The sequence below is a fragment of the Lepisma saccharinum genome, chromosome 6 (assembly GCF_977018435.1).
Source record: "Lepisma saccharinum chromosome 6, izLepSacc3.1, whole genome shotgun sequence".
In the NCBI taxonomy this organism is placed as follows: domain Eukaryota; kingdom Metazoa; phylum Arthropoda; class Insecta; order Zygentoma; family Lepismatidae; genus Lepisma; species Lepisma saccharinum.
In genome coordinates this window covers 15,330,362-15,342,661 of record NC_139234.1, presented here as the reverse complement: position 1 = coordinate 15,342,661, position 12,300 = coordinate 15,330,362, and the positions used below count along the sequence as shown (strand labels likewise).

The 12,300-nt window shown below is 38.3% G+C and overlaps 1 protein-coding gene across 1 annotated transcript in view; it reads right to left on the bottom strand.

Annotated features, from left to right (window-relative positions):
• The window catches only part of LOC145988581 (carbonic anhydrase 9-like), a 63,190-nt gene extending 52,813 nt beyond the window's left edge, over nt 1-10,377 (bottom strand). Inside the window, exon 1 of the mRNA XM_083123558.1 lies at nt 10,196-10,377. Coding sequence (XP_082979684.1) covers nt 10,196-10,238 — 43 coding nt within the window. The 5' untranslated portion in view covers nt 10,239-10,377. The remainder of the gene's footprint in view (nt 1-10,195) is intronic.
• Between the last annotated feature and the right edge of the window lie 1,923 nt (nt 10,378-12,300).

The window sequence follows — 12,300 nt, the reverse complement described above, 5'->3', positions numbered from 1 at the left end:
ATTAATTCATAGAGAAAGGTGAAGAATGGGGAGAGAGATAGAAGGAGTACGTACAGAAATGGAGAAAGAAACCGAGAGAGAGACAAGGGAATAGAGAAACTGGTAAGAAAGGGAAAGACAGACAAGACAAAAAAAAGTGCTAGGGCAAGATGGAGAAGAAAGAAGACAGAGAGGAAAAGAAAGGTAGAGAAAGAAAGAGATAGAAGAGTATAGAGAAAGATGGAAGGTGATTGATATACACAGAGCAAGAGAGAGAGAGAGGGGAGAGAGATATAAAAACAGAAAAACAGAAACAGAAAAGAAAGAAAGAGGGATGGAAAAACAGAAAAAGAGAGAACGATACAAGGAGGTAGAGAGACAGAAAAAGAGAGAGAGAATGAGATAGAAGGCGTTAGGATATCGGTTGGACACTTCTGTAAGCAAACTGTCCTTACCTAATCATATGTGTACTTTTCAAGTGAAAAATACTTCCTGCTATAATATATGCAATGCGAGCAGATGAGACATGTCAAGTTTTTTTTTTTGGGGGGGGGGGGTCCCGTTCTTGTCACATGATCGGAGGGCGTGGTTTAGGTTTCACGACTGTCTCTTCAGTCCCCAGAATAGGTATGAAATCAAGTTCAGTTGACAGCTTGCAGAGACTGCCCTGTATAAGCTAGAAATGCAAATTAGACTGTACAATATATTTTTTCGAAGTAAAGCGTTCCAAGGATATTTGAACGTAAATTATACTGTTATATTTTCCATAAATTTCAGTTCGAATTTCCTTAGAAAGCCTTAATTCGAAAAAAGGTATTCCCGGAGAATCATATTGTGTAAGTTTGAGGGTCTCCAACACACGTCACATGAAAAAACCCGTAAACAGAAAAGTCTCCGACATGGGTGCGTCTGTATGCATTCACAAGGGGCTAGGGGGCACTTGCCCCCACTGAGATTTCTGGAAAGAGTTCATGTAATTCGAATGGTGAAATTGTAGAGTTATTTTATAACAAATAATGTTGTTTTCTGTGACTTACAGGCCGTAAGTTACAGCACATATTCCTATTATTATTTTAAATAGGGTTATATTTAAGTTTACAGTCTATTTTACACTGATTATCTAACTATAAAAAACAGCTCTTGTCAGTATAAAGTTCTGCAAATTGTGTGTGTATATATATATATATATATATATATATATATATATATATATATATATATACATACAAGGTGTACAACTTTGCTTCCGCCGTTTTCCGACAGGTGGCAACAACTGAAAGTAGCGGTCGAAAGAAGCAGATCGCAGACGTCACGCAGTTAGCTTGGACCTCTGTCAAGATAACCCCATTCAAACATTAGTCGAGTGGTGTGTGCATCGTGAAGTTGTTCGCGATTGAAAATGTCAGTGTACGAGCCAAATTCTCGCCATTTGCGGGAGGTTCTACTTTTTTGTTTCAATATGAAGAAAACTGCGGCTGAGGCTCATCGAATGCTCTCCACTACGTATGGTGAGGACGCTATAAGTGAGAGAACCTGTCGTGAGTGGTTTCAACGCTTCAAGAACGTTGACTTTAACGTCGAAGACCGGCATAGTAGTGGAAGACAGAAAGTTTTCGAAGATGCAGAATTGGAGACATTGCTGAGTGAAGACTCGCGTCAAACTCAAGAAGAATTGGCACGATCATTGGGAGTGACACAGCAAGCCATTTCAAAACGTCTGAAAGCCATGGGTATGATTCAGCATGACAACGCACGACCCCACGTTGCCAAAGTGGTGAAAACGTACTTGGAAACATTAAGATGGGACGTCCTACCCCACCCGCCTTATTCTCCAGACATCGCTCCCTCTGATTATCACCTGTGTAGATCCATGGCTCATGAACTGGCTGACCAACACTTCCGATCTTATGAAGAAGTCAAAAAGTGGATCGATTCGTGGATCGCCTCCAAAGATGAACAATTTTTTAGACGCGGCATTCGTACGCTGCCGAAAGATGGGAGAAAGTAGTGGCCAGCGATGGACAATACTTTGAATAATGATTGGGTAAGCAATGTTTTTCATTCCAGCGTCATATTTTTGGGGAAAAACGGCGGAAGCAAAGTTGTACACCTTGTATATACACACAGAATATGGAAATTACAAATGTATCTAATTTTAAAAATAAACAAAAGTAGTAGTAGTCGTAATAAAAATAATAGCAACAAGAGAAGCAGTAATAATAATAATAGCAATAATAATAATAATAATAAAAGTTTCCATGACCCTGCCCCCATGAGAATAAATTCTGCTGGTGCCCTTGTGTATTCACCTTGAATTTAGAAATAACATCAATGTGAAATACAGCTGGACCACATACGAAATACACAAAGTCTAAGTTGGCCCAATTTTTTTAGGAATTCATGTTGACTATAAACAGTAATCTCTGTCTTGAAGATAGCAAACATCAGAGAAGTTATTTGCTGGTGTAACTTCTGACCGGTATCGTTACACGCTGGATTGGATCTGAAGATAAAATTGTCACGATTACGGGAACTAAGTACCCACAGCTTGTCAGTCACAATTGTCGGCAATGATCACCGAGGCGAAGACACGATGAATGATTCACAGACTGCAGTCTTCTTCCAAACAACCCATGTCAGAGGTTAAGTATTCAGGGATCGCCATGTTTTAACAATGAACGGTCGTAAAAGACTGATCCATTGATAAATCAAGTATTCACCGCGCGACGCTCATTGCAATGCTTAGTACGCTGTTTACCCGCCCAGGTGGCGTCACAGGTGCGGGCGTTTCTTACAAGATAGTGAATGTCGGCTCGTTTCACTACTGGCCAGGCTTTGTTTGACGCTTGCATTTCCTCTATTAAACAGAAACGTGCCGTGGTGGAGAATCGGGTGAAGCTACACGTGTGGCGCCGAAGATGACATTCATATTCTGTGTCGTAAATTTGTCAAATTCACGGTAACAGTTGTCCAATCTTCCGCGCTTAGAAATCCTTTTACTCTATCCTGGGAATCTCTCAACCAAGAGATGGAACTCGCTCGGTTCACCCGCTTGGTGACATTCTAGCGACTGGATTGTCGGGGCTCTTTATATGTTGCACACATACACATACTAAAAAACGTTGGTGTAACCTTTACAAAATAATTGGTATTCCCCGAAATGCATCTCATCTATAATACTTTTCATTAGGCAGGTATTGATTTAATATTGTTGTGCGTAAACGTACTTTCCTTAATTTATTATCAGCTTAAGAATTTAGCTTTATTACCTCTTACCTGCTGGCAGAGGCGTCTCGTGAACGCATGGAGTGCATGCTACGCATGCTTCAATTGTGGCAAAAAGGAAAGCTTGCTCTGCGACGACATTCATGAGCATTTCTACATTCTAATTTCTTCATATAGGAGAAGTATTTACTTTACACGAGAGCGCTGAACTAAGCTAATATTAATTTTCTTGGATCTGAAATGAAAATGAGCCTTCATCAGTGTAGATAAATGAAGATCCTTAATGTGGTGTTTTATTTGCTCTCTTAAATTACATCTCTTTCTCTTTAAATTTATTTTAGTTATTATATAGTTTTACTTATATTAGTAACTCGGTATGTCTATCGTGCTGCATATATTATTTAATGTCTTCGTACGCTTCGAATCGCAATGGCAAATGCTAACTGGAATATTACACGAAATGCTCCCATGTAAAGTATTGGCTGCTAATAAAAATGCTATGAGACTTTTGGAAGCATTTATGCTACAATGTCAAAGATATGCTTTCGCCTAAACCGAGACTTATATGTGTAAAAGAAAAAAAAACATTTAAATAATGCTGTTCATTCCTTCCTAAAGCTTCTGCAATATGGACACCGTCCACTAGTTTGTAACACATTGCACGCAACACATCTTTGGTAACAGTTATTCATCAGAAGAGAATCCCGCGCTATCTGCCCTTATCACTGAAAACTCTGAAAGGAAAATTTTCAATATGTGAATGCCACCGTACTTGTTATTAGTTGACAGACAAGGAAACCTTGTAAGCGATTTTGTTTTAGGGATGAAAGTGATTTGGAAAAGAGAATAAGATTACACATGATTTTATCAGCACGGAAGTCAAATATTAATACTCGATAATATTTTTGTTTGTCTTAAGCACAAGTGCTAAAATTAAATCCAGGAAATACCTAGGTATAGATTCCGTTATGAGACTAAATTTTTCAAGTGCGAAAAAGGAAAAGGTGAATCCGTATCAAATGTTTCAAAAGAAAATTCATTGGTTTTCTGACAATCTTTAAAATAATCATAAGTTCAAAACAGGCATTATTTTCTTCTTATACAAGTTAGTTTTAAAATGGCGGTAATTTGTTTCATGGCTTTTGGCAATTTTGACCTTTGCAGACAGTTGCGATAAATTTAATAACTCAGCTAAGAAACGATAGAAAACTATCGTTAAAAAAAACATTGTTTTCAGTATATTTTAAGCTACAATGTATGTCCCGTATGTTGTTTTACCATCTCTAATGCAAGTGGCTGACATTTAGAGCCAAATCTAATATTCGCTTTTCAACAAAAATGAAAGTTTAGGATGTGTTTAGCTGGGAAGGACAGTAACATCAGAGCTATATTTTTTCATATAGGGAAGATGAAAATCCAAAATTTTAGAAGAAAATATCTGAGTTCTGTTACTGGTTTTCTCTTTTAGTCGTAGCTTTTTGAAAATGCTCGTTTAATTTATTTACAAGTTCAAAATTTGAAGCCCAATATCTTGTAGGCAATCTGATAAAAAATTGATATTTATAGCATAAAAAGACTACTCAGTGAGGGGTGCCTGTATAAAAAAACAGTTTGATATTCCCAAATTCCATGGATAACAAAGTTACAACACAACGGGGGGAAGGTGTTCAAAACAGCCAAATTTAAGTTAGTAGTTAGAAATAATAAACCTACACCTTTTCATTCATAATGGTTAGCATGATGTTACCAATAAATACAATAATTATAATTACATGTTGTTAATTATTTACTCTAACTTTCAAGTAGCTCCCCAATTGTTCTCACGATACTGAGTCTACAACGAAATTATGCAGAATCCACAGGGAATCGAGCCCGGGAAGGGAGCGAGGGGACAAGCCACTAGACTTTCCACACACACACACACACAAACAAACACACTCACACACGTAAGTATTCATTCATTCATTCCTTTATTTGGAACCTAATACACACACGTAAGTAAACCATAGGAAGAAGATACAACTTTGTCCCATTAATACGTTTGACTTTAACATCGACAGAGTCAGTGTTATCAGATCCATCAATAAGCGCCGCTTGCTAGAGAACAAACGAGCGCCTACAACTTCCGAAACGAACTGATAACAGTGTATGCAGACTGAACGCACGATCTAATCCATTGTGACCCTGTGATTGTTAACAGAATTAAGCTTCCGTTAAATTTCGAAACGTGTTGCTTCATTGTTATTATACGATACCCGTCATACTCACATTCTAAAGGTTTGCTACTAATAGCTTCAGTGGAAACAACCTACCTGTTGTTCATTTCTGAGCCCAAAATTCAAGTGCAAGGACCATTTCCGCCGACTTCATGTGGTCAATCTAGACCAACTATAAGTTTTGATCCACAGTAAAGTCTTTGTTGAAGTGTTTTTATTACATGTGCGGGGGTTCTAAGTAGGGTTGGGCAATACATCGTCCAGACGATATATCGCAAAATTGAAAAAATATCGTCCAGGCGATATCAATTAGCCGATATATCGTCACGATATTTTGGCGATATATATCGTGTCGGCGATATATATCGTGTCGGCGATATATATCGTGGAGGCGATATATCGTTGATATCACGATACGGAAAAAATATCGAATCGTACCCTCTGTGACGATATTTTCTTGACGATATCAAATTTCCGATATCGTTCATCCCTAGTTATAAGAATATGCCGGTTGTATGTATGTATGTATGCATTTTCGTTATTTTGCGTCACATACAAAACCGCTTTTGTCTAATCGCGACGATGAGGATGAGTCATGACCAGATGAAATTGACACTCACAAAGTACATCTATGTATAATCCGGGACTCGAATCCGGCCCAATATGTATACTTATTTCATTCTGATCTGAAAGTTAATATTGGGGGAGAGGGTAAAAGAAATACTGCCCCTCTTTGAGATACTTCAGGGGACGGCACAAAGCGGCTCCCGGAAGTTGAAGACTATGTATGAGCATAAGGAAATTTGAACATGATATGAACAATAAACTCAATGCACTGGGGCAAGATTTCTCAGGGCAGTCTTCTAAAAGAGATTCATTCCTTACTTCCTCTATAACATAGGTTCACTTTCTTTAAAATAACGCGCTCTCTACCGCTGTGGAGTAAAATTTATCATTGTTGCCAACTTACTTTACAATCTCCACATAATTATTGCAGAAATTACCAATTTCATTCTATCAACTACTGTAATTTGCCTTCTGCCACCTATTGAAGAGAATATCAATAACTTTCTTCATTAAGCTTCGAACAAGAGATGATGATGCGCAGCAATTTTCGCCCATTGTCTTTTTTACATGAATTATGCTATTAACTAACTCTGATGGAGTCACGTTTCCTTTTCAAAAAAGGAAATACGTAACGGAATAAATAACCCCAAGATGCTGTCCTATGTATGCAGTTTAGTGCGAATCCCACCGATTACCATACTTGTCACACGTGACGTAACTAAATGATAATGTAGAGACAGAAACTTATTGATGGTTTTGACATATTCTGTGTTTTTCGACATCCATTTAAAATGGAAATTCGCAAGTGCGGTGCAGACTCTATCCTCCTTGAAGAGCTTTGGGAGCAGCAGAGAATGCCTCTCCCCCCATCGTCTCTAAGGTAACGATCCACTGCCTGGTTTGACAAGACCTTTTATGTGAGCACTTCGGTGGACAGCGTTGCTATCTTTCTCTCTTCTCTGTCTCTTTCTTTCATCTTCTTTTTCATTCTTCCTTGTTTTTTACCTCTCTTTCTCCCTATTTCTTTCTTCCATTCTTTTTCTTTTTAGTTTGTTCTCTTTCTCTTTACCAGTTTATTTTTATGTCTTCATCAGCTTTCCTATCTCTCTCTTTCTCTCCTTTATTACATGCTCTGTTTGTCTTTCATTCTCCGTCGTTGTCCTGTTCTGTGTTTCCCTATCCCTTTATTCCTGCATGTGAATTTTATTCTGGACTCACCCGATGACCAAACCCCTGCACAGGGTTTTATCTGCAACCGAAGCGTGGGAGTAATGCTTCTTGACTTGGCAACAGTTGCCACAGATTTGGTTTGGTGGCAATGTTTGTTTCTTTTCTTCATTCTACGTTACTTACAGGAGCTGAGAAACTTTAGTGATCGATGTAGAAGGCCTGTTTTTAAGTGTGAAAAACTCAACATGGTTTTATGTGTATACCAGAGACCTCAACATCTATTTAGTTAATTAAAAAGGCAACCTCGGTGGTGAAGTGCAGCGAGCTACGAATCCAACGGTCGCAGGTTCGTAACTTATAAGTCTTGGTGAATATGTCATTTGATTTGTTCCATATATTTCATAAATTCATCATTCATCTTCATCGTCTACATTAGCCCATCGAAGAATAAAAGCGACTTAAGATAGGCAAAATTAACAGCCCAGGGAGTGGGGCTGTGGGGGTACTGACTCATCCGTGATCTAGTTTTTCTATAATAAAAGTATGATGCAGGAGACGATGGAAACTGATTGGTTCATAACACTTCCAAACATAATGCCATAAAAATATTTATTTCTTGGGTGCTTGTCAGCCAGTGTTCTTTCACCATCTCTAATTGATTCATCTATTATTCTTCCACCTTCGTGAAAATCATCCACGCACCTAGTTCAAATAATACTAATTCTAGAAAGATTAAACTCCCTCAGAACTGTGTTGGAAAATAGAAAATCTATTTTGAGGGAATAAATTAACTGCTTCCGTTGCATCCGAAAATAATTCAATCTTCACTGTTGCTAAGTCTGAAAAAGGGGAAACTTAACCAATTTTTCTCGAAATATGTTATATAACGATAAACTATCACCCTATCTAATTACATAATTGATTTATTTGACGTGAATGATAGCTTTTGACCTCTGTGACAAATTTTTCATCTAAAATTTTTGCTTACAAAGTAGCTATGCATCACCATTAAGAGTTGGCAAAAATATTTATCTGTCTTTTCACGCTACGAAAGATCTTGTTTCATTTCTTGAACACGACAAGGATATAACAATACAGATGTGCGGAATTATTATGTAAATGTTCTTGTTATTAATTTAATGTAATGTAATTATTGATGTAATGTATTTATTAGTAATGTGTAGGTATTATAAAAATAGCCTACTGTTTAAAGTGGGATCCTTACCACTATGTTACTCCACCTTGTAGCTATATGACCCGGGTCTCCTTGATTGCAAGGGGACGTTACCACTACGCTATCGGGGAGGCTCTGAAACGAAACTTAACTCTGTAGAGCCCCCTCATCTAAGGACCAAGGCCTCCCAAGACGGACGTCATGTTACAACTAGTATTCAGTGTATGTATCGAAGCACATCACCCCAATGTCTGGCTTTCGAGACCGCTACTATTGGTCTCAAGACTGAAATTTGGAGCTCCCTCCGGGGATTGAACCTGGACCCGATTGCACGAACGGAAATTAGAACCTCATAACGTCGATTATTTTTATTCGTTGTTTTGCAATTTTATATTGAGAAGCCATTTTGATATTTTTTATATTAATTTGTTCCATAATATCCATGTTAAGTAATGACTTGTGATTCTAGTTAATATATTTAATTATAATTTTCTAATATAATATTATATTAATTGGTTTGGGGATTTCTATTAATTGTAACTTTGTTATAATTTATTTGATCTACGGCATCCCGCCCTCCTCGCACACTGCTCTCAATTGTCAATCTCTCTTCTATTTATAGAACACCCTGAACTGCATTTTGCAGACTAACGAGACTGTCGAGTTCACAGCCAATAGAGCTTGTGTTGTTTCCTATCAATGTGTGTGTATTATTATCCATTCATTAATTTCATCTTATCCGTAGCGTAACTAACAGGCTTCACACCCTTCACAACACTCGTCAAAGAAACTATTTTTTCTTTTCTTTTCGCGTCTGCGTTTATATAAGATTATCAATGTAATTAAAATCAATGTAAAACTTATACAAAAGGATATTAAGACAAAATACAAAATGTTTAATAAAAGTTATACCGCTCTATACAACTGCTTGATTGTATATGACAATACGCTGTTACTACAAAATTTACGATGTACCCAATAACAGTCATCTGCGCTATCAGACGGAAGCAAGTTCTTGTGCTGGCACGTTCAAGTCTAGTTTTCCATGCTTAACAGCGACAGTCACTCCATCTCACTCTAGTCGTTCCACTTTTCAAATAATTTATAATAAATTTTTGTTTCTGAAATATCCACTCAGTTGATGAAGACATCAAATGTATGTTCCAATACAGCATATAAGCAACGTATACGTCAGGAAAAGTTATGGAGTGAGGGAAAACTATTTTAAAAAGTAGCAACAAAACTGAGTCATCACCTCTGCTCCCCTTCCCGCTGGAGTGTTATTTACGCTCCTGCATCTTACCACTTTCCATCTTCATCTTCGCAATAACCAACAGTGGTAGAAAAGCGAAGTAAAAGAAAAACAAATCAATGTACTTTTGCATCATTTCTACGTATTTGTATTCTTTAATTTAAATTCGCCTCTCATATTGTTCAAAATTTAATGTAATATGTAGACATTTGACTAGTGTCATTTCATCAAAAAAAAATAGCCGGCCTCCGTGGCGAGTTGGTTACACCGCGGGGTTCGAATCCCGGCTTGGACATGGGTGTTCTTTGTGAGTGTCCATTCATCAATTTCGTCATATCATCATCCATCCTCATCGTCGCGATTAGCCAAATGTGGCAGAAAATCGAAGTAAAATAAAGCAAATCAGTCAATCAATGAATATAAAATAATATATTAAAATATATATAACTCCTTTAATATATTATAAATTTTTTCTCGCTTCATAGTGTTTGGAGTTGATGAAATGATTTCCTGAGGGGCAAAAAAAAAAAGAAATCGAAAATTCACGATATATCGCTTCATGATGACGAAAAGCGCATGTATGGCATGAACGTGCGGGTTGTATAGACTTACCTGCTACCAGCAGGCCTAGGGCCGCGATCACCAGTGACAACATCCCAGCTACTGAGCGGAAGACAAGAGACGGCTGAAGCGAGCGGATGCACTGCGCAAGCTCCCGATGCACGTACGATTCTGAAGCCCCACACACACTCACTCACACGGCAACACAACCACACACGTGAACGGCCGAAAAAGCTATCGTCACGGCGCTCGGCTAATAAATACAGATGCGAATAGGGTGACAGATTAAATACATGAAGCGTTTTCGGATACAAGGTCACCCATCCCTCATTAGACGCTCGCTATGGTTTTTCGTAATGAAATTTGCGTCTCCGCGCTAGCCTCGATGTGGCTATGTTAATTGTTTTAGCACCGGACTCCTCATGAGAAGCTTCGTAACTCGTGAGCGTTGCAAAACTGTTTCATTATTCCTTCAAAAGAAGCACGCTCCCAGACGATATGTTCTGGCATCAAGGGCATACCTCCCCCAAATAAAGCACAATGGGTGAAAAATCATATTTTATTATCCACTTCTTTAAGATACCGATATCTAAATCGTTATGACGGTTTTCATTTGGCACACACAAGGTGTACTACTTGCTAAATATATTAGCCGCGTGTTATCTTCTGATGTTATTCTTAGAAGAAATTTAAGTGAATTCAGACTCGACCAGGCGTTCAACCCGAGTCTCTGGCATAAGAAGATGATGGCGTAATGTCCATCCCCTTGTGCTCCGTGTTATCTTCTCTGTAATGCTGACGTATGTTTGGGATAAGCTCAGTTAAGTATTCAACATCGAGTACTGTAAAATAACTGGGAAATGTATACTCTATCTCGGGGATCTCTGGAGCAAGGTCACGCAGAAGGAGGTGGACGAAGTGAAGCAGTACACGCTGAAGCAGTACAGCTGGGAGCTGCAGTCGTTTTCCTCCTCCACGCAATCCCGTTCCCTTGCACGTGTTCATTGGTCGAGTTCTCTCGAGTCACTACTTGCGCAGCGGGACAGAGTATATACCATATAATGCACTTTATCGTACATTGAACGCTAACAAAGTGTAAACAAACGAAAAGGTTGGAAAGCTATATTTGAATGTTAACCTTTTATACAGCGCTGTTGGAGCACAGGATCAATTTACGATTGATTGATTAAATTAAAATTTTTGGGTACATGGACACAAATGGCCATTTTATGCCCTTTCATGCGTACGAGGAAAAATTCTCTTATCTAACACCCTCACCTTAAAGTTAAAAAGGGGGTGTAAAAAGACACTTGAGAAAAGTTAAATGTGCACGATTGTAAGGGACCTGCACAGGACGTACTCAACACATTAAAAAGTCAAGGATAGACTTCCTTCAAAATAGTGTAATAGCTTCACAAAAAACTAAAAAAAAAAATAATAATGTTAAAGCCAGAGCTCGAAGTGAAGGGGTGGTGCGGGGGATGGTATCCCTCCAGTTAGCAAAAGTTTTGCAAGGCACCCCCCAAGCTGTCTCCTTGTCACCATGCTGAACCATATGAGCATCCCCCTCCTCCCAACTAATCCCAAGGCTCGACCAAATATTTTCCACTTGGTGTTGATTAAATACTGTCATCATCTCCCAACATATGAGTATGAGTGTCTGTACAGACCCTCAGAGACGAAGAAACAACGATTCAGTCAGAAAACTAAATATAACCCTCTCGTAATGCATTGTGTTCAATATGTAAATAAATATTATAAATGAATAAATTTCATTAGAAATGAAAGAAGTTACTGAACTAAGAAAGAGTAATGAACTATTAGAACGTGGATTAGGCCCGACCCTGTGGCCGAGTGGTTAGCACATCGCGCTGCGACGCCAAGGGTCCCGGGTTCGAATCCCGGTCGGGCTTGGTTGTTTGTGAATGTCCATTCATCAATTTCATCATTTCATCACTCATCCCCATCTTCGCAAATTAGCCAAGAGGCACAAAACGCGAAGTAAAATAAACTAAATCAATCAATCATTAGAACGTGGATTAGGGAATCCATTAGACTTAACCCACAAAAAGTTAGATGAAAACGTAGAATTAATTAAAAATAGCCCGTAGGTATTACTGCTTGTGTTTGGAAGATTGATCAATTGAAAGAAGAAT